Raw genomic sequence first — 23,063 nt, 5'->3', positions numbered from 1 at the left:
TGTGCATAAACCGAGATTAGTTTATGTGTTGGCTGACTGGAGGTGTGTTGCCTGTAGGTTACTTCATCTGCCTGTAGATTTCAGACCCAAAACAAAGATTAATATGACTCCTTTCCTTTCTTTTCAGCCTTTCTTACTCCTGTAATTTCTTTTGAAGAATGATCACCGAACTGCTCACTTGAAATGAGGATGAAACTGTATATTTATAGTGTTTTTTGCTAGTCAAATTGAAGGGGCACGTCACTGGAGGTAGGCCGACATGTGTCTTTGAGCATAGGTCGGCTCACTGCTAGGAATAATTTCCTTAACTTGAAAATTCAATATCTTTCAAACCGCTTGGAGTTTCGGGTTGTGTAATAGCTCATTGGAAAGACAAAATTATGCTCTAAAAGATGGTGTAGGTCACATGGAAAGATTCTGCCTCTAAGGAGGTGAAAAACATTTTTCTTTGTGACTGCCCTTGAATTATTTAGTGCAGAAAATGATTAGGACAATATGGCTTCTTTGTTTGGTTTCTCTATTGTTTATCTTCTCCATTATTTGGCTTCTTCATCATCATAGGATCATGTAGGACATCCACGTCATCATGATAGTGTCCAACAATGAGTGTATCATCCATGTCATCACATAATGGTGCAGTGATATGTTATAGTGCAGCCTCCATTAATTTGTCATTCCAATCATCAAGTGAGATCATCCATCTAATCTTCCAACCATGTGATCATTCAAGGGTATGGCATCATCACGTGTAGTCCTCCATATGTCATCAAGGGTTAAAGTCTAGATCATCAAGTGCATGCAACATTAGATCAAGTACTTCTTAGGGCTTCCTTAATTAGTGGTTTGACTTCTTCGTGACTTGACATCTTCATTGATGGTATCCTACTCAACCAAGAGTCATGGCATCATCATCTGGAACCAGGCATCTCAAGAATATTGACATCTCAGTCAATGCCATATTGACATCAATGACAACCTAGATTAACAATCTCCCCCTTTGTCATTGATGGCAATATTCTTGTCCTTTCAACATTCTCTCCCCCTTTGACATCAATGGAAAATGGGGTGTCCAAGAACTCCCCTTGTCGAGCTGCTTCCTTTCTTCATGAATAGTAGATCTTCATGGGTATGTTACTCCCCTGTCATGGTGCTCTTCCTTTTGGCAATATGGTCCATGATAGATGTGTTTGCATTTCTTCATGGATGAACCAACTCTTCCCACCTGCACAAACTCTTCTAGCTCAACAAAGATTACCTGCTTAGTGATCAAGTGGAAGATATCTTCAACAATAGTCCATCGGCTGAATAAGGATTATGTTCTTCAGTGGAGTGTTCCGAAGAGATGATCTATCAAAGGATAATTGTCCATCAAGGATTTCATAGGGCCCATTCATGGATAGCTTCTGCAAGAATGCTTAATCATCATAAGCTCCCCCTAACTGTATGCATGGTCTTCCTTTTGGCAGAGTCTCCATCAAATACTTGGAATATCGAGGATGGCTACATCAAGTCAACAACATGTGTTGTTGGCTAGAGTGTTCAAGGGACTTCCGAATTCAATTTGCTTCCTTCTCCATACTTGTGTAACTTTCTTCTCTGGCATAGTTCTAGCTTGTGTAGGAGCCCAAGTCAAGTTACAATTACGTGCCATATGACCAATGTTATGACACTTGAAGCACTCTATGTTGTTCATGAATAAGAATTCATGACTTCTTACATAATTGCTTCTCGAAGATTGGCGGGGACCATCATATTTATCTTTGTAATATGCCCTACTATCTTTTGCCATGTGCCCAAAGTTTGTACAAGAATAACAACAACCAAGAAATATACTTTGGTACCTAGGAGATAGAGATTTCCTTGATGTACTTATGAAGTCTTTTGCCTTGGGATCCTTTAATGATAATCATTGCTTCTTGCATCCTTGACACCATCTGCATTTCTTCTTGGAGGAGGGTTTCTTCCATAGTTGTTTTGACTCTTCTCCTTGTCTTTGCTGGAACTTGGAGCATCAACATTTCTTCCAGGCTTCCTCACATCCTTGTTGTTTGAAGCATTAGGGTTTGCATCATTCTTGCTTGAGGATTCACCTGGATAGCCAAGAAATGATTTATCGAGGGGAGACCTTTGATGACTTAGGATGTCATCTAGGGTTTGAGAAATTTTCAAGTTCTTATTCAACAAGTCAACTTCCTTTTTAAGAAAAACAATTTCTTCCTTCATTTTCTTGCATTCTTCATCCTTCTTTGAGAGAATGATCTCCACTTCTTCCTTAATCTTGGTTGCTTCACGTGATTGGGCCTTAAGAGAAGTGATTTCTGATCTTAACTTGGTGATGTCATCATCCTTTTCTTCTAGTTGGTATATCATGGTGTTTGTCTCCATTTCTGCTTCATCAACTTGTCGTTCTATGAATGCCAAAGCTTCCATCACCTTCTTAGCTCCTTGTGCTTGTTTCCTTGCTTCTTCTAGTTGAGATCTAAGGGAGGAGACCTCTTCCTTGTATTGACCAATCTTTGCTTCAAGTTTGTTCAAGCTTTTGTACCTTTGTTTAAGGTGTCTCGACAAGGTATCTTCTCATTTCTTTGCCTTATTCAATTGATTTGTCATGGATATGACCTCTTCATGATGCTTTCTCTTGTTTTGATGAAATTCTTCCTTAATCTTGGTGAGCTCCTCATCTCTTTCTTGTACTTGAAGCTTGACAAGGTCAACTTCCTTCCTTGTCTCGTCCTGGTCACCAACTTGCGCTTTCTTTTTAAGTTATTCATTTTCCTTTTTCAAATTGTTAATCTCTTCCATGGCAACCATACGTTTAGTGAGGAGATCTTTAAAATCTTTTTCATTTTCTTCATCTACTAGATCTTCTTTAGCCTTGATATCATTACTCTTATCATCAACTTCCTTGATGGGCTCTAGGTTTCCTTCTTGTTTTCCATTATTTTCTTGACTAGAGATCATTGTCAACGCTCCTTTTGCGTGAAGATCATGAAGTTTATCCCATATGCCTTTCGCTGATGAGCATTTTTCAAAATTGACCTTCATAGAATTAGGTAGCCCATTCAAGATTGCTTTCATTGCTCTTGTATTATGTTCCTTGGATTCTCCATCCATCATGCTATCAGTAATCACTGATTTCCAGACTTCAATGACTTGAGTCTTTAAGAAATTCCTCATTCTTGCCTCCCATTTATCAAAGTTTCCATTGAACAATGGAGGCTTCACAAATTGATTGACTTCAATTTCGGTGGTCGAGGGAGACACATCTTTAGGAGGATTGGAGACTTTCTTTTTTGGCTTCGCCATTTGTGTTCTAATGATCAACCTTCAAGCTGTTAGGCTTTGAGTGAAGGTACCGACTCTGATACCAATTGTTGGAAACACTGAGAGGGGGGTGAATCAATATTTCTTTTCAATTGTTACTTTTATCAGTTAGATCACTTATATTTAGAACACAAAATGAACAATAGAAATAACTTCTTTTATTAATATAATCTTTACAATGAATCAAGTATAATATAGGTAGGGCTCCAACCCTTGATGAAGACACCTAGGCTCCAACCTGGGATGTGCTAAGCACCTACGTGGACTTTAGTGAGGCTTCGACCTCTAGGGCTTCGACCCTATCTTATCCAAGGCACCAACCTTGAGTTTAGGAGCACCAACTCCAAGGACACCAATCCTTTAGCTTTGCTTTGTCAAGATATGTTAGGTTGTTCTTCACGGCTCCCAAAGTCTTCTTCAATGAGCCCTGTCAATCTTCAACAATCCCCTCACTTAATCATCACATCATATCGTCGATGACAACCTTGTTTCATAGAAGGTGTCACCACTTCTCTTCATTCTACCCAAACAAATATCTCCAAGGTTACCTCATGATGACATCAACGATGCATCATGGTCTTTAATATTAACTCCAAGGTCAGTCAAGGCTATTCAATAAGGAGGCTCCAATTTGGGATCTTCATAAAGACTTCGAAAGTGTCTTTAATAGGTTGAGCCTTCTATTCTCCACTGCCCACAAGTCCTCAAGTTCTCAACAAGAGAAGATGCTGCTATTCACCAATGCTACTATTCAAGAGGAGATTCTACCATCTAACAATGCCACTGTCCAAGATCTCTTCACAAGCCTTAGTCACAGTCTGAGGAAGTGAAACTCCCCCACAGAGATATCTGAGAGATAGTGTGAGTTAATTATTCGAGCCTCAGTCACTGGCAAGTGAAGTCACAGTCCATAGTCAAAAATCCGAGTTAGGTAGTCACTGTCATCAAGGCACAGTTAAGAACTGAACCACTTTTTGATGCTGGAGCTATCACAACTTGCAACTGCTGCACTCCGAAATACTAGATCTGAGCTCAGCTTAATGATTTGAATGATCACAGTCAAGGTACTACAATCCTGTTGCACACAAAGCTAAAGATTGCAGTCCTGTTGCACTTCCGAGCTAGAAGATATCTCAGTCCAAGGAAAAGGTTCTTAATCCGAGGAGAAGAGGTTTCACCGAGCCATCAAACAGAGGTTGCTGCACTTATCATCATTACTGCTGCACAGATTCGAAGATCACAGTCATACAAGGTAAAGAGAGGTAATAGTCAAGGTAATTAAGGCACAGTCCGAGCAAACTGCTGTATTCCTAGATCTGAGCTTAGTCCTATCCAAATCTGTGTATAAGCCGAGATTAGTTTATGCGTTGGCTGACTGGAGGTGTGTTGCCTGTAGGTTACTTCGTCTGCCTGTAGATTTCAGACCCAAAACAAAGATTAATGTGACTCCTTTCCTTTCTTTTCAACAACAATACATAGCATGAAAGGCTAATGACATCTCACATAATGTGGCAACTATGATCCTCCGACATAGTATCAAACAAGGATCTCGAGAATAATACATCATCTCAGCAATAATGAAAGGAAACATAACATGACTATTTCATGTACCTTCAGTTTTGAAGTTGGCTGAAAAATGAAAGGCTCTGCTGCAAAACTGATTGCACCACTGAATTTCTAGCGTCGAGTAGTGTAAAGTCGACTATCCATTTGTCAAATTTTGGGCCTTCGGGAATCTTTTAGATTCCCCATGATTTTCCAAAGATTTTGTTCCATGGGCTGACTGGAGATCTGCTCCTCAAATGGAAAATCTGATCTCACCATTGTGATCCTTGACGAATAATGAGACTTTTGTGTATAAAGTTCGTTGCATTCTGAGTCTTGCGAATTTCAGCCTCTAAGGGAATCTTTTAGATACCTCGATATTCTTCAAAGATTCCACACTGTGGGGTGCTTGCAAATTTGCTGCTCAGATGACGAATTTGACTTCACTATCACTTTCCCTGCAAAATTTCGTGAAATTTGACTATAAATTTGATATCATTATGACAAAATAAAATTTTACCTCCCAGGGAATATTTGCAGCGTCTTAAGATTCTCTACAAAAATGTTGTCTCGAAAAGTGTGCCAATCAGTGTTGCAAACATCGCGATTCAATTTTGAATTTTGTACTCTCTGTTGAACATTTGATATAATAATAAGAAGAATTGATTGAAGGGTTTCCCCACATTGGGGTTTTTCCCTGGCATCCGCCAAATCTGGTGTCCTCTTATCTTCTGCATTTTATTTTATGTTCTATCTATAGTTACTGTCAAAGTGATTTATGGTTAATGTGATTGTTATTGGAAACTAATTTGGAAATTGTCATTGGGCTGCTTAAAAGTACATTGAAGTAATTGTGCTAACCATAGAACATACCATTGTTAACTAAATTTGACATGGTATCAGAGCCCAGGTGAAGACGAAGCCCAAGCAAGAGAGAGAAAAGCAATCACCAAGAAAGATTTATTGGACAAATTTCAATTGCTTCTTCATCTAACTTCAAGGCTGAGGACAAGCTCAATGACAAATCTGACTATCATGCTTAGAAGATGACTTTGGACCTGACTTTGGATGAGCATGAAGTATTGGACTATGTGCAGAGAAAAGTGGTGGAGCCTCCTACAAATGCACTAGTTGTTGCTAAGACGAAGTATAGGAAAGGTGAGGTCAAAGCAAAGAAAATTTTGGTTGACTCTATTCAAACGCATTTGGTTGCATATATTTCTGATTTGGGAACTTCTAAGGAGATATATGATACGCTGGTTGGGATGTTCAAAGAGAACAATGCAAATCAAATCCTCTTTCTCAAAAACAAATTGAAGGACATCAAGATGGATAAAGGGGAGTCAATCCAATCTTACTTCATTAGGATCACACAAATTAAGAATGACCTTCTATCTATTGGAGAAGTTATTGCTGATAGGGAGCTCACTTATATTGCACTTGGGGGTCTTTCAAGAGCATGGGATGTGTTTAACACCACCATTCAAGAGCATGAGATGTGTTTAACACCACCATTCTCAACAATGAAAAGATTCCTAGTCCGATGAATCACTGGCTAGATACACTCAAGAGGACACAAGGATGATGGAGAAAGACAAGCCTTCAAATGGAAATGAACCTACTACTTTCCCCGTTCATGCAAAGAAGAGAAATAATGTTGGTCCAAGGAGATAGGGTCAAGGTTGATCCAGGTGGCTCCAGACACACTCAAAGGTCAAAGAGGGCTTATAATAGCTCAAAATTCGAAGTGGTCAGATTGTTCTCAAACCACGACCAGATCGAAGTGTTCATTGCCCTGATTCCAACTGTGTGAACGACACTCAAATCCGAGTTCGTATGAAGGAGATAGAGTTGGTCAAGGTTTTGGTCAAAGTGGGCATGTGGGCCAGGGTTAATGATCCTACAAATTGACCACAGTGTTTTAAAAAACGACCGGCTCGAAACTGACTCAGCTGAGTTGGTCCGAGCTAGCCCTGAAAAAATCAACTCGGCCAAGTAATCGGTTCGGCCGGCTGGGTTAATACCGAGCCGACTGAATTGTCTAACAACTCGGTCTGCTCGATATTAACCCGGCCGGCTCGGCGGAGTCTGTATCAACCCGGCCGGGTTACATACAGCGGCCCAGGCACTAAAAAATCTGCGATTTTTTAATTTTTTTTTATTATTAAATGCTGAGTGTGGGGGACTTCAGTGCAGACGGAAGTGCAGAATCACACTTCCAAGACAAAAAGGAGCTCCAAATGCTAGAAATGCATATGGAAGAAGCTCAGAAAAGAGAACGTGAATGTAACCCTTTCGACATTTTTGTATCAGCATGTAAATATCTGGCTCGTGACCTCTGTTTATGAATTTCATTTTACCTCTCAAAAACTGAAAATAAATATAAAAACTCTATGGATTCTGCAAATAGAACTGATTTACATGTATTTACTTGTTCTGGCAAACATTTTCATCAACGTCCATTATCAAATCCAAACCAAATGAGGTTGGGGCATGAATTCAATATTCACAGGCATGGTGTATGACTTAGCTTCATCAACAGTTCCCTTGCTTTGGTCTCCCATTCAAGAATTTGAAAGTCACTAATGCTTTAGGTGTGTGTACCTCATCCTTTTGAACAAATCCTTTTCAGCACATACATCTGTTTTGTGGGATGGAGATTGAGGTTCAAATGTAGAAGCTGTACAATACAATTACAGACCCTGCCTTCCCTTGCTGGAGACCAAAGGCTTCTTGTCTTCTGCCTCCCCTTGTCTGTAAACTAAGACACGGGGAGAAGTAATGCATAAGATGATCTTGAACTATGTCCTGTTGCTAAAGATGGAATTTTTTCTTCTCCCAACCATTCAACAAATTATACATGAGCTTACTCAATCACAAAAACCAAGCCTGTATTTGTATAATAACTTAATAAGTATTCTGTAATTTCCACAAATCATTATTCAGCATTGGAAAACCTCAAGAAAACATGAAATGTTGCATCTTTTTTCAATTGGAAAAGCCCTAATGAATTCATCACACAAGTGAATACAACTCGAAAAATATTTTATCAGAAAACCTCAAGTAACACAGTATGTTCTCAACTGGAAAAGGTCCAATGACTGAAATTGTGAAATATAATAATACACAAAAAGTGCATAGCTAAAAGCTAAGATATGAAGAGACAAGGCTATATAGCAGCGCTTTCAGATTGATATGTTGTCTTCCATCTATATTCTAATGCCGTGTGTTTGGAAACATGAATGAAAATCTTTAAGATTATGTTTTTTTATATAAAAAAAAATTTAATGTATTTTTTACAACAATCGAGTTATTGAAATTGAGCTGTCCGAGTCGATACTGAGTCGGAGTCGGAGTCTACCCTCGGCCGAGTCGGTGTCGGAGTCAGAGTTTTAAGACATTGATTGACTGAGACCAAATGCATGGAATCTGGCCACTGGATGGCTAAATTTGTCGAATGGTTAAAAAGTCCAGTGATCCTTATTTTCGTCAAAATTAAAAAAGGCCAGTTTATTAGTAAAAAAAATAAAAATAATATTAGGGGTTGTAGGTTGCCACCCCCACCATCCCTGCTCATGGTATTATATATTAAATAAGCCAAAGTAAGGTTGGTGGGCCACCAACCCCACCAACCATTCCACACTATACACATATAGGCATTATAACAAAATGCCTAATTGTGGCATTTAAATATTAACCGTTTACAATTTTGAATAGTGGCAAAACAAATACATATGCACCAATTTTGGAAGGGATGGGATTTGATCCCCCGACCCCTTAACCAACCTCCATTGTTAGCCATTGCGCCAACGGCCATGCGCCTTGGTAATTCTGCGACTCACATGCATATAAACTCGCCCTTTCATTCGACCGAGGGGGAAGGCGCGAAACGGAGAACCGACAGAACTCAGTGATATAGGTGGTGGAGAGCAGAGCGGAACCTTGAGCAACCTGGCTGGCAGAACCATGTTGGTACGCTTTTCGAGACAACATTTTTGTAGAGAATCTTCAGAGGCTGCAAAGATTCCTCGGGAGGTAAAATTTCATTTTGTCAGAATGATACCAATTTTATAGTCAAATTTCACAAAATTTTGCAAGGAACGCAATGGTGAAGTTAGATTTTCCCTCTGAGCATGGAATCTTTGAAGAATATCGAGGAATGTAAAAGATTCCCTTGGACGCTGAAATTTGTCAGAATCAAAATGCAGCCAACTTTATACTCAAAAGTTTCAGAATTCCTCAAGGATCGCAATGGTGAGATCAGATTTTCCATTTGAGCAGATCTCTAGTCAGCGCGTGGAACAAAATCTTTCGAGAACCATGGGGAATCTAAAAGATTCTTGAAGGCCCAGAATTTGACAGTCTCGGAATTTGACAAATGGATAGTCGATTTTACACTACTCGATGCCAGGAATTCAATGGTGTAGTTAGTTTTGCAGCTGAGCCTTTCATTTTTCGACCAAGTTCAGAAGTGAAGGTACATGAAGCAGTCATGTTATGTTTCCTTTCATTATCGCTAAGATGATGTATTATTTGTGAGATCCTTGTTTGATACTATGTCGAGGGATCATTATTGCCACATTATGTGAGATGTCATTAACCTTTCATGCTATGTATTGTTGTTGAGATCCCCGTGTTACTATGTTGAGGGGATCCTCGTAGACACATTATGTGAGATCTTGTTAGTTTGTCATTATGAAGGAAGCCCATTTTGAGTGAGAGTTCCTGTAGGGAGAACGTCATGTGGAGAGACAAGCCATTCTTGTTGAGGGCATATGACCTTGTTATGAAAAAGAATAATCCATGTACATCATCATCATTTCCAACATTATATGAAGCGGCTCGGAGACATAACCCGCACTAGGTGAACTTCGTTATCAATGTATTGTGTTCTTGATTTGTTGATTGTTGTCATGTTTCCTCTTGTTTAAGTATGCATATGTGGTTCTTTTATGCTCTTTTAAATGCAATTCTAACAACATCACAAAAGTAAAAGATCTTGGATAATTCCGGTAGCTGAAAGATCCTAGATCAAGTTTGGTATCAGAGCAATTTTCTCGCTGATGTGAATTGCGAGCGTGAACAATTGAACGTGCAACAATTGAGGATGCCAAAGAAATGTACGAGGCCTTGCTTAGGATGTCCAAAATGGTGGACATAATGTATGAAACTTATGAGGAACGAGAGAAAGAAAGAGCAGAGAACGATGCTCCATCCACACCTTCTAGTGAACATTCATCGCCTTCATTGTCTTCTCATCATTCGAATGAGGAGATCAACCAGAGCCTTCAAGTAGATAACGCTGAATTGAAGATGCTTCTACGAGAAGAGAAAGAGGAGAAGCAATGATTGCAGCTTCAGTTGCAAGCCACGAAAGAGGCCCTAGAAGAATTGAAGCGCAACGATCAAAGTCTTCAAGCAGTGCATGCGAAATTAAGTAGCTTCTACAAGAAGATAAAAGGAAGAAGCAGAGACTGCAGCGTTAGCTACGAGCCACAGAAGATGCTTCGAAGGAGTTGAAGCGCAACGAAGACTTAGAGAAGTCCTCATCACCTGTTTCATAATCGACAGTTGAGGTAAACAATGTTGATCATTCTTCAGTTTCATCTTCACATGATGTTATTTCTGTTGGAAATGTGGAGGTACTGATTACAGGAACTAGCATGAGACTCCTTACGAAGATCGGGTACAAAGGAGGAGGACTTGGCATTAATGTCCAAGGCATGACTCGGCATTTGGAGGCGTGCAAAGACCTCGATTTGCAGGTTTGGGATACACCGAAGGAGATTGTTCAAAGGTGTCAAAAGCTTTTGATACATTTTCGAAATCGTCAAGGAAAGAGAATGATGGGAACACATCACCATCATCCCATGGCAGTGCACATTGCAGAGGAAGAGCTGAGGCAAGCTCTCATCGCCATAATTGCACCAGAGACAACTAGGAAAGGTATAACAAGTCTCAATATTCTAAAGTTCATTTTGATTACAATCATGTTGTTAATGATGAACATAAATCATGGCATCAAAAAACATGTAGTTTTTGTGGTTTACATAACCATGTGTTTGTTGAGTGCTAGAAGAGAATGACAACATGAAAGAGGATGAGGCGTGAAAGGCCTTCTCCACAACAGGGAAAGAAGCAGGTTAAGCAGGTCTAGAGGAAGAAGACTTTTTGCAGTCATTGCAATAGAGGTGGTCATCAAAGAGCCACATGTTGGAGGCTCCATCCAGAGCAACATCTTAAGGACAAAGCACCCATGCAGAAACTAACTGGTGAAGATGTTCAACAAGCAAATCCACCACATTCCTCGTGGATCATTTTGTTGAGTAAGAGATGGTTTTACTAGAGATATGGTAGCTTGTCATGGCTGTATTTTGTAAATCATGTGTTGCAATTTAAAATGTAAAAGTGATAATGTGTTTTCCATCGCTTGTTAAAGCAACAATGATGTTTTGGCCTTCTATTGATAGTTGGGGTATTGTTTCCATTTTGATGTAAAATTAACCACAAAGTATGTGTTATAAACTCGTGGCAAGTATGGGATGCTTGGGACATTATTGGTCATGTAATTAAAAATGTAATTTGTAAAAATTGTACTATAGATTTGTAGAGGATGCAGGTGTCGGCTCATCGCTTATGGCTCCGAAGAACAAAGGTGAAGGAGAAGGAAAGGTGACTTGTCAGGACACTTGTGGTGCAGGCAATGTACAAAGCATTTGCAGAGTATGTTCATGCTTTAGGTGGACCAAAAGTTCTTCAGTGGGGAGGGATGATCCAGGGGGGTCTAGGCACACTCAAAGGTCAAAGAGGGCTTATAATAACCCAAAATTCAAAGTGGTCAGATTGCTCTCAAACCAGGGACAAATCGAAGTGCTCGTCGCCCTTATTCCAAATGTTGTGCGAGCGACACTCAAATCCGAGTTCATATGAAAGAGATAGAGTTGGTCAAAGTTTTGGTCAAAGTGGGCATGTGGGCCAGGTTTAGTGATCCTACAAATTGACCTAGACTCGACGAATGGAATCTGGCCACTGGACGTGCAAATTTGTCAAATGGTTAAAAAGTCTAGTGACCCTTCTATTCGTCAACATTAAAAGAGGCCAGTTTGTTTGTAAAAAAACAAAAAAAAATATAATATTAGGGGCGGCGGGTTGCCACTCCACAACCCCCACGCATGGTATTATATATTAAATAAGCCAAAGTTGGTTGGCGGGCCACCAACCCCACCAACCATTCCACACTATACACATATAGGTGTTATAACAAAATGCCTAACTATGGTATTTATATATTACAATTTTGAATAGCGCCAAAACAAATACATATGTGCCAATTTTGGAAGAGGCGGGATTTGATCCCCCAACCCCTTGTTAAACAACCTCCATTGTTAGCCATTGCGCCAATGGCCATGCGCCTTGGTAATTCCGCCACTCACACACATATAAACTCGCCCTTTCATTCGATCAAAGGGGAAGGCGCAAAACAGAGAATTGGCGGAACTTAGTGGGACGGGCGGTGGAGATCAGAGCGGAACCTTGAGCGGCCTGGTTGGCGGATCCATGTTGGCACCAGTGTTGCGAACATCGCGATCGAGATTAAATTGACGGGGGGAAAATATCGGAAAATATTGTAAAAATCGGGAAAAAATAGGCAAATACAAAAATATTCATTTTTTTTTTTTTCAAATTTTTTAATATCTAAAGCATCTACAACATAAAATAAATACATTGACACATAAATATGATGAACTAATATATAAGATGTGTAATGTCATTTCTAGTGCTACGTCACACATAACAGTGAATCTTGCCCTTAATAGTAAAACCTGACTCCCGAGTCCCAACTCAATCTCAAAATATCAACAAAAAATATAATAATGTATCTCATATCATGAGTCATATTGTCATATACAATGAAATCAACCAATTAACTAATGCTACTGATTTCCTTTGCTCCTCTTGCGAGAAAATGCAATAGCTTTCGCTTTCCCTCTAGATGTAGATGCTGTTGGAGTTGGCAGTGGACTATGCTGTGCTCTAGAAGCTGAAAAACTAGGAGCTACAGGAGGTAGACTACGTCCTCTATTGGTGGCAGGGGTAGCCTGGGTAGGTGGTATCACCTCCTCTTGTTGCTCCTCCTCCTCCTCCTCTGCCCCCTCTATGCCTTCTTCTACGTCTTGCTCTAACCAATCATCGACAGACTCCATGAGAGGCCTCTCGGCCTCAACCCTCCATGCAGCAGTGGTGTCAATCCCATCCAATGTGATGACCTCCATATCAGGTGCCCTCTCAAGTTGCCTCACCCACAATCGAAGATTGTAGTAGACGTAGATCATGTCATTAAGTCGATGGGATTCCAACCTGTACAAAGATCATAAAATAATAATTATAAAAAAATATTATTTAATGAATTCAAAAAATTAATTGAAAATTTGAAATATTTTAAGTTTTAAGTTTAACCTGTTGCGCTTCTTGGTGTGTATTTTTTCAAATATATTTCAGTTGCGTTCGCATCCTGAAGAGCTACATGTTTGGCTGAAGATTCAAATGACAAGCTTTCGCAGATGGGGTACTCTGGTACCATGGTTTCTCCACCATGCATCTACAACAAAATTACAAATAAGATAAACATAAGAAAAAAATGAAATTTGAAAGTTGAAGCAAAGTATGAAGTTATGAACTTGAAGAGACAATGAAATTTGAAACAAACTAAAAAATACCTAGTATTTTAGTCTTTCTATCAACCACAACTATCTCAAAGCTAAATGTGCCACCTGCCATCTTGTATATCTCCATTTCTTTGGAGATTTTTGCTGGAGATGGCACCATCCTCTAAACACAAGTGAAGAATCCATCCATGATCTCAGCATCAAATAAGAACCCACATGGGTAATAAAATGTGGGGTTCAGGTAGATCCCCGCAACATGAATGAGACGATGAAGTGTGTTTTGCCATCGTTTATCAATCACTTCCCATAGGAGGAGTTGTTTATTAAACCCTTCATCTTTCTTATCATCATAGTAGGCCCAAATGGATTCTTTGGCCCTTGTGTATGGTCTCATACAAGTAGCCCATTGCGGGCTTGTCACCGTCAACTAATCGAAGAACCTTTACCAAAGGTTCAGTAACACTGCACACCTCCTGCATTCCCGCTCAGGAGTTTTTTTGGTATGCAACTAATTTGCATATGGCCTTTCTCTCTGGTTTGCGGTTAAATGTCAAAGCATGCCACTCATCTGAAAGAAACATTCTCTTCACATCCCACATAGAATTCAAGAGGGATTGAAGAGATATGAAACTAGTGGCAAACCGTGTAATGGTGGGGCACACCAACTCTTTGTTGTTGGTGAATTTTCCTCATCAAATAAAGCACAGATGCATGATTATATATAAATTTTGTAATGCTTTTTGATGAGTGAACAATATCTTTGACAAAATGAATTTTTCCTATGTTCTCCAACATCAAATCAATGCAATGTGCAACACAAGGTGTTCAAAATAAAGTAGGATGCCTCTCCATAAGCATCTTGCCAGTAGCAACATAATTTGCAGCATTGTCTGTCATGACTTGGACAACATGTTCTGCACCCACCTCCAAAATAAACACATACAACAAATCACATAATAATTTTGCATCTTTGATATGTGTAGATGCATCAACAAATTTCATAAACATTGTTTCCTTGGGACAATTAACCAAAGTTTATAAGGCTTCTTCCCTTTTGATTAGTCCAACCATCTGACATCACAACGCATCTTGTGTGTGCCCATGATGCCCTAAACTCCTCCAATATTTTGGTGCAGTCAACTTTTTCATTTTGAAGAATGCAGGGTCTAAAGTCATCATAAGAAGGGACTTTGTACCTTGGGCCAACAATTGCAATAGCATCAACAACAGGTTGGAAAAATGGATTATTCCTTCCAACGCTCAAAGGAATATCACTCCAAAAGAGAAACTTGCCCAACAACTTGTCAGCTTTTTCTTTCTCATTTTTTTTTAAGCATTGAAGAGATAGATGGTTGTGAACTAGCCATGGTTCTTGGAACAAAATATGATGAGGTAGCTACAGGGTTGGTTGTAGATATTGATGGTGAAGTAGAACCAGTGCCACTTTCATATTCACCTCCTAACACTCTCCCTGCTAATTGATTTCTTAGATCTGATTTGGACAGTTTGGCTTGCTCTAATTATTCCAATGATATGAAGGCTCTTCGAATGATTTCCGGATTTGTATTTTTGTAAGGCCCTACCTCATGTCCAAGATTTTTACAAGGTGATAGTTCAATCTATAAATCCCCCTTGTCATATGATGCCCACACAACTTGCAAGACAAGTTTGATTTATCAAACCCTCCATTAGGTTCACCAAATTCTCGTAGAGGGTCCAATTTTCTTGGCATGTTTGTAATACTCTTGAGTTTTAATGTAAGATGAAGTTTGAAGGTGAAACTTGAACCTATGGCACAAGAAGAATTGTAAGTTTAAAAAAAAATATTACATACATGACATAACACATTGAATTTTTGACCAAAAAACACCTCAACTCAATCCAACAATAATAACAAAAATGCACATTCAAACCCAAACAAAAATGATGTAAAAAGATAGAGCACAAGTAGAAATTAAACTAGTAGATCTAACAATTAAATTTTTGCATTTTTGACTAAAATGAACCCTCTCCACTCTATGCAACAAAAATGAAAAAGTAAACATAATCAAATCCACTCAAAAATCATTGATAATCAATGAGTTATAAAAACCAGTGTTGTTAAAATCGAGATATTATCGCAATTTTATCGTTTTAGCGCGATTTTTTCATGAAAACGAGAATATTGCTAGTAGTACTCGCGGTTTTTTTTTTGGTTGTTGTTGTCTGTAATTGTTTTTGTTGTCTTGTTTAATCTATTATTATAATTATACGCGATTATTTATTTATTTATTATTATTATTTTTTTTAATATCGTGGAGGGTCGGGGCAGCGCGGTTTTATAAGCAAAAACACGAATTTCTTTTATTTCATTTGGACAACAGAGCGCACAGAGGGCTGTGGAGACTTGGAGATTTTGCCAGTTTGGAGCTAAATCAACTGCGTGGAGGAGAAAATCAAAGAGTGTGCTAAGAAGGAGACCGATTATCTCCAAAAAAACGGTATGGGCACCAATTTTTTTTGTTTTCGTTGTTTTGAAACTTTGTTTTTGTTTTTTTTCAATGTTTTTGGTTGGGTTTGAAATGAGGTTTTTGACATTTGTCCAATGTAATTTTTTTTAGTTTTTTTGTTTGGGTTTGGAATAGGGTTTTTGACATTTGTTCAATGTATTGTTTTTTTAGTGTTTTTGGTTGGGTTTGGAATGGGGTTTCTTAAATTGTATGTAATGTTTTTTAGTTTTGTACAATGTAAAAATTAAAATACTAAATTGTAAGTTTGTAACTTGTAAATACTAAAATTGTAATCCTTATTTTCCCATAGGTTCACAACTTCACCGAAACACCATTCACGTTTTCAACTTCAAAGTTCAAAAACAAACATGCCAAGGAAATTGGATCCTTTCTGGGAATATGGTGAACCTAATGGTCCGAATGATAGACTAAACTTGACTTGCAAGTTGTGTGGGCACCATATGTCTGGGGGGGTGTACAGATTGAAGTATCACCTTGCAAAAATACCTGGATTTGATGTAGGGCCTTGCAAAAATACAAATCCTGAACTCATCCAAAGAGCCATGAAAGCATTGGAAGTTTTAGACCAGAATAGAGAGGCCAAAGAAGAAGTGAAGAGGCAACTAAAAAAGTCAGCTGAAGCAAGTGGCACTGGTTCTACTGCAGCATCAACCAATCCGGTCGCTGCTACATTATTTTTTGTTCCTCGAACCACACCTAGTTCACAACCATCTATCAGTTCAATGCTAAAAAGAACTGAGAAAGAACAAGCTGACAAGTTGCTGGCAAAATTTCTCCTTTGGAGTGATATTCCTTTCAGCATTGTAAGGAATAATCCATTTTTCCAACCTGCTATTGATGCTATTGCAACTGTTGGCCTAGGGTACAAAATCCCTTCTTATCATGATTTCAGAGGCTGGATTCTTCAAAATGAAAAGCTTCATTGCACCCAAAGATTAAAGGATTTGAGGGCATCATGGGCACAAACAGGATGCGGATTTGAGGGCATCATGGGCACAAACAGGATGCACTGTTATGTCAGATGGTTGGATTGACCAACAAGGGAGAACTTTTATAAACTTCTTGGTTAGTTGTCCCAAGGGGATTATGTTTATCAAATCTATTGATGCATCTGTACAAATCAAAGATGCAAAAACTTTATGTGATTTGCTAGATGTGTTTATTTTGGAGGTGGGTGCAGAAAATGTTGTCCAAGTCATAACGAACAATGCTGCAAATTATGTTGCTGCTCGCAGGATGCTTATGGACAGGCATCCTACTTTAATTTTGACACCTTGTGCTGCACACTGTATTGATTTGATGTTGGAGGCCATAGGGAAAATTCCCTTTGTCAAAGATATTGTTGAGTCATCCAAAAGCATTACAAAATTTATATATAACCATACATTTGTGCTTAGCTTGATAAGAAGATTCACTAACAACAAAGAGTTAGTGTGCCCCGCCATTACACAATTTGCCACCAGTTTCATATCTCTTCAATCCCTCTTGAATTCTATGTAGGATGTGAAGAGAATGTGTTTTTAAGAGGAGTGACGTGCTTTGCCAATGAGCCGTAGACCAGAGGGAGAGGTCGTATGCAGACTAGTTTCATGCCAGGAAGACTTTTGGGCGGGAGTGCAGGAGGTGTGCATCGTTATTGAACCTTTGGTAAAGGTTCTTCGGTTAGTTGATGGTGAGAAGCCCGCAATGGGCTATTTGTATGAGGCCATGGACAGGGCCAAATAAGCCATTCGGGCCTACTATGATGATAAGGGAGATGATGGGTTTCAGAGACAACTCCTCCTATGGGGAGTGATTGATGAGCGATGGAACAACACACTCCATCGTCCCATTCATGTTGCTGGGCTTTTTCTGAACCCCACATTTTCCTACGCATGTGGGTTTGTATTTGATGCTGAGATCATGGATGGATTCTTACCCTGTGTCCAGAAGATGGTGCAATCTCCAGTAGAACGTATAGAGATCTCTAAAGAAATTGAGACATATAGGATGGCAGGTGGCACATTTGGCTTTGACATGGTTGTCACTGATAGAATGATTAAAATGTCAGGTATTTTTTAGTTTGTAATTTTGTTTCAAATTTCATTGTCTCTTCAAATTCCATTTTTTTCTTATGTCTATTAAAATTTTTATTTGTAATTTTGTTGTAGATGCATGGTGGAGAATGTATGGTGGTAGGGTACCCCTTCTGCAAAAGCTTGCCATTCGCATCCTCAGCGAAACATGTAGCTCCTCAGGATGTGAGTGCAACTGGAGTGTATTTGAAAAAATACACAACAAGAAGCGCAACAGGTTAACATTTAAACATTTAAAATATTGCAAATTTCCAAATAAATTTTTGAATTCATTAAACAATATTTTTTTTATAATTATTAATTATTATTTCATGATCTTTGTACAGGTTGGAGTCTCAGCGACTTAATGACATGGTCTACGTCTACTACAATCTTTGTTTGTGGGTGAGGCAACTTGAGAGGACACCTGATATGGAGGCCATCTCATTGGATGGGATTGACACCACTGTTGCATGGAGGGTTGAGGCCGAGAGGCCTCTCATGGACTCTACTGATGATTGGTTAGTGCAGGATGTAGTGGAGGAGGAGGAGCAACAGGAGGAGGAGGAGGAGGAACAGGAGGAGGAGGTGACACCACCTGCCTGGGCTACCCCTACCACCAGTAGAGGATGTGGTCTACCTCATATAGCTCTTACTTCTAGTTCTTCAGCTTCTAGAGCACAACAAACTCCACTGTCAACTCCACCAGCGCCAACATCTACATCTAGAGAGAAAAGGAAAGGGAAAGCTGTGGCATTTTCTCGCAAGAGGGGCAGAGGAAATCAATAGTATTAGACTTCAGTTATTTTGTTCATTTTATTGTATATGACATTATGACTCATGAGATACATTATTATATTTTTTGTTGATATTTTGAGGCTGAGTTGGGACTCAGGAGTTAGGACTTACTATTCAGGGCAAGATTCACTGTTATGTGTGATTTTAGCACTAGAAATGATATTAAACATCTTATATATTAGTTCTTTATCATATTTATGTGTCAATGTATTTATTTTATGTTGTAGATGGTTTAGATTTAAAAAAAATTGGAAAAAATGAAAAAAATGAATATTTTTGTACCAAACTATTTTTTCCCGATAATTATGTTTTTTCCGATTTTTTCCTCGTGCCTATATTATCCTGATAACGATTAATGCAACATTGATAGATTCCCAAGCAAAACAAGAAAAAAACAAAAAAATGGCCAAATTTGGTGCCCATACCTGGAAACCATGGTTTGCTGAAGAAATTTGGTCCAAACATGAATTTGTCTTGTTTGGGATGCTAAAATCCTCTGTTTTTCTCCTCCTCTGCCCTAGTAGTCACCTGCCTCTCTTCCTCAGCGCTCAAACAAGGCCGCTCTTTGCAAAAAATGAGAAATAAAAACCAAGAAATTGCTTTTAAAACGCGTTGTTTCCGACCCGCGTGACTTTTTCCCGTCGATTCGTGATTTTTTCACGATTTTTCTAAATAAAAAAAACTTCTTAAAAATTGCTTGATTTTATCGGCTAGCTGAAAAAATCACGATTTTTTGAAAACATCATGTTAAATCACGATGTTCCAACACTTGGGGAGACAGTAAAGATCATAGAAAGATAACCATGTACAATAGACAAATTTTTTACCTTGGGAGAAAAACTTAACGATCTTTTCTTGAGGAAAAATTGTCTTTTCAGTGAGGTTACAGATCAGAAATTTGTCTAGAAATCTGTGCCAATATACAAGTCAAAATATTAGTCAAACCTGGTCAAACAACATGTCAACGCTAGTCAAACCAGTCAAAATACTTAGAAGTCAATGCTAGTCAAATTGTGAAATTCTGTGGTCAACTTGGCTTGATCAAACTCAGCCCTACAGTCATCTCAGACCCACGGTCAACTTGTGCGGTCAAATCTGCATGTGTAGCCTGTGGCCAAACCCGCACATGCAGCCTACAAAAACTCGGTCAATTGCTTGGTCAACTCTGGTCAAAGGCTTGCCTAATAGCAGTCAAGCTCGGCTGGTCAAACTCGTCCATCTCCTCACACGTGTGGCCAAAACAAGAGAAATGGAAAGGATAAAGATGATCTTCAGCGACAGATTTTTCATTCTATGAATTTATGCTCCACTAGAAAATATTTGCCTCTCACATGCTGTCTATTTATATAAAGTCCTAATGTTGAGTGTGAGATCCATTAAGGTGGCTTCTCATCACAAGAAACCCTTTCACTGATGGAGCCTACATCACAACCAAACGTTAGACTAGAATTGTTTACTCCACTGTTGAGGGAAAAACCCCAATCAATAAACAATTCAAACTGCTTTATAAAAAAATAGATCACTCCATTCTGGAGCACAATGTGATCATCGTGGGCCATTCATCCCTAGCCAATTCAGCATGGCCCCATGGGTGAATCTATCATTCTTCCTAGTCAAATCAGCATGGCCCCATGGGTGAATCTATCATTCTTCCTAGTCAAATCAGCATGGCCCCATGGGAGATGTCTGCCCTAGGTCATTTACCCCTAGCCAAATCAGCATGGCCCAATGAGTAAATGTATCATTCTCCCACCAGTCAAATCAACATGACCCTGTGGGAAAATGTCTGTCCGATGCTGCAAAATTATCAACAGCAACAACTCTATATGTCTTACTTCTCAACATACATTAGCAGGTTTAACATGAACTATGGTTGGCATGAGATATAATCCGGAGTGAAAATATTTGTTGTTTTCTGCTTGGAGATGTAGTTCTTTTGTGACTCCTGTCGAGAAAGTGAATGTAGAAACCATGTTGGTGAGAATGGACAGTGGATGTGCACTATGAATGTAAGAGTAATGGAAAAATGGTACTTTTGGAGCTAAACTAATATTTTTACAGGGATTCCATGAGTTTGACTGCACCCAAGCACATAGTAGCTGGGCGATACGGCTTGCAGCAAATTAAAAGAAGACTGCAGTTATTAAGATTACACCATTCAAAAATATTATGAGATTGATAATGTTTCTAAGAGCAGAAGAGAGAAAGAAATAGGTGCCCAGCGATTCCTTCATCAATAGGGGCATCATCATCACCTACAGCCCTTTCCTCTGCCGAGCACTTCCATGAAATGAAAACGGGCGGCATCGTCGACCGACATTTGAGCAAATGAGGTTTGGGTCATCCGCAAACCTCCATCACCCGGCAAGGCATAGTCTTGAAATGAGCCTTTGGCCAGCCCCATCACCCCACCTTCCAACCTAACATCTCTCAGCCCTCCAACCTTTATCTTTCCTAAGATGTAGAGTTCAGCACATCCAAATCTGAGAGTGCCTCCTAAAGATTTGATATGGAACCATCACTTTACTTTTTTCTTACCTTTTTTTTTACTTTTATTTTTTATTTTTTTTTAACTTCGTGGGCTTCTATGACAAAGAGGAATGAGTACTTAGAGCTGCTTGTGGATAAAGATTTCAGAATATTTATATTGATTAGAATTGATAAAAAAAAATCCAAGGATGAAGAATACCCAGTACTAAACTTCCGAAACCAGGCTATTCCTAATCTGCCATTGTTTCAGGGTGGTTATTCCTAATACACTGGCAGTATTCCATTCTGTCCAAACAAATTAGCTCAAGCAGTAACAATATTTATCAAACGCACAAAATTAGGTGGATTTTGCAAAGTAATGTCTTGTGCTTTTAACAAAACTAGAAATTTTATATTCTTTGGACGAACATGCATTCTCATGATACTTGGAATGGATATGGTTTTGGGTTGCAGAAGCAAAAGAGAGAAGCTGAAAGTTCAGATACGGTTCAGTCTGAGAAGACTGATGATTTACCACCAAAGGTTCTTCGGTATTTTCCACAGCGGAAGTCCGTTGCTGATGCAGTCTCTGAGGGTGCCCCAAGGCTCTCAAAAGATGTTTTGGCACGGGTATACTGTTAATTTCATCATTCAGAGATTTCTAATTACTATTGGGTTTGCAAATAAATCTTTTTTTTTCTTTCTTTTATCATACTTAACATAATTTTTTTGTAACTTTTCTCTGTGCAGGTATTTGGACGGTCGACGTGATAATCAAAATATTATTCGCATTAATCATAGATAGGGTGGCATTGGTTAGACATTCATGGATAACTATTGATGGTGATTGATTCCTTTCTCTTGATCATTAGTTTTGTACACAACATCAGATAGGTCCCAAAGCAGAGGTAGAATTGGCAGCATTGAGGAACTCCAGCGCCTAATTAGAAGTCATTGTGGGCTTGTAGCGCTTGTAATTATAACGACGTTAACAACTCTAATTATAAGTTTGGCACATTTTTATTGAAGAAATATCTAACTCCACCAATGACCCTAATTATGTTCTCTCTATATATATACAGATTCTTGGATTTATTTTTGTATATATACAGATTCTTGGATTTATTTTTGGGTCCTGTATAACAAGTGAGTAAATATAAATTTCAAGAGATTTATTTCAAATGAAATTTACAACTTATTGAATGGGTTTTGCTAGTGGCATGGATCCACTTGCAGAGATACAACTCAGTCAAATTGCGAGGTTTTGGAGTTTAAAAGGAAAAAAATTCATATACGTGGTTGTTAACTTTTGGTTTGTATACCGTGAAACACTTTTGATGTCACAAGGGCTACACAATATTAAAAACATTAAAAGTGCTATTTTAATATGATGATCACTATTAAAATATTTTTAATTGCTTTTGAGGTTGCTTTTCATTTTTTCTGGATTTATTTTTGGGTCCTGTATGCCTTTTAATATATTAATGAAAAACTAGTGAGTAAAAATAAATTTCCAAGAGATTTATTTCAAATGAAATTTACAACTTATTGAATGGGTTTGGCAAGTGGTATGGATCCACTCGCAGGAACACAACTCAGTCAAATTGCGAGGTTTTGGAGTTTAGAAGGAAAAAAATTCATATGCGTGGTTGTTAACTTTTGGTTTGTATTCATCAAATGCTTATATGACCTTAATA

At 38.7% G+C, this 23,063-nt stretch overlaps 2 protein-coding genes across 2 annotated transcripts in view; both read left to right on the top strand.

The window, feature by feature from the left end:
* The window catches only part of LOC149223872 (RNA-binding (RRM/RBD/RNP motifs) family protein), a 96,408-nt gene extending 73,947 nt beyond the window's left edge, over positions 1-22,461 (top strand). The window contains exons 6-7 of the mRNA XM_089385946.1: positions 21,841-21,996; positions 22,117-22,461. Of these exons, the coding sequence (XP_089242072.1) occupies positions 21,841-21,996; positions 22,117-22,137 (177 nt within the window). The 3' untranslated portion in view covers positions 22,138-22,461. The remainder of the gene's footprint in view (positions 1-21,840; positions 21,997-22,116) is intronic.
* LOC149223873 (uncharacterized) lies at positions 18,208-19,192 on the top strand. The gene is made up of 2 exons (XM_089383422.1): positions 18,208-18,337; positions 18,447-19,192. Exons 1-2 carry the CDS (start codon positions 18,210-18,212, stop codon positions 18,886-18,888), a joined length of 570 nt encoding a protein of 189 aa, XP_089239548.1. The 5' UTR covers positions 18,208-18,209; the 3' UTR covers positions 18,889-19,192.
* Positions 22,462-23,063: the final 602 nt, after the last annotated feature.

This window comes from Pinus tabuliformis, chromosome Q (assembly GCF_031772625.1).
Source record: "Pinus tabuliformis cultivar Carrire ecotype Pingquan chromosome Q, CPIR1, whole genome shotgun sequence".
Classification (NCBI taxonomy): domain Eukaryota; kingdom Viridiplantae; phylum Streptophyta; class Pinopsida; order Pinales; family Pinaceae; genus Pinus; species Pinus tabuliformis.
Note: the sequence above shows the minus strand (reverse complement) of the source record. Positions and strands in the feature narration are given on the sequence as shown.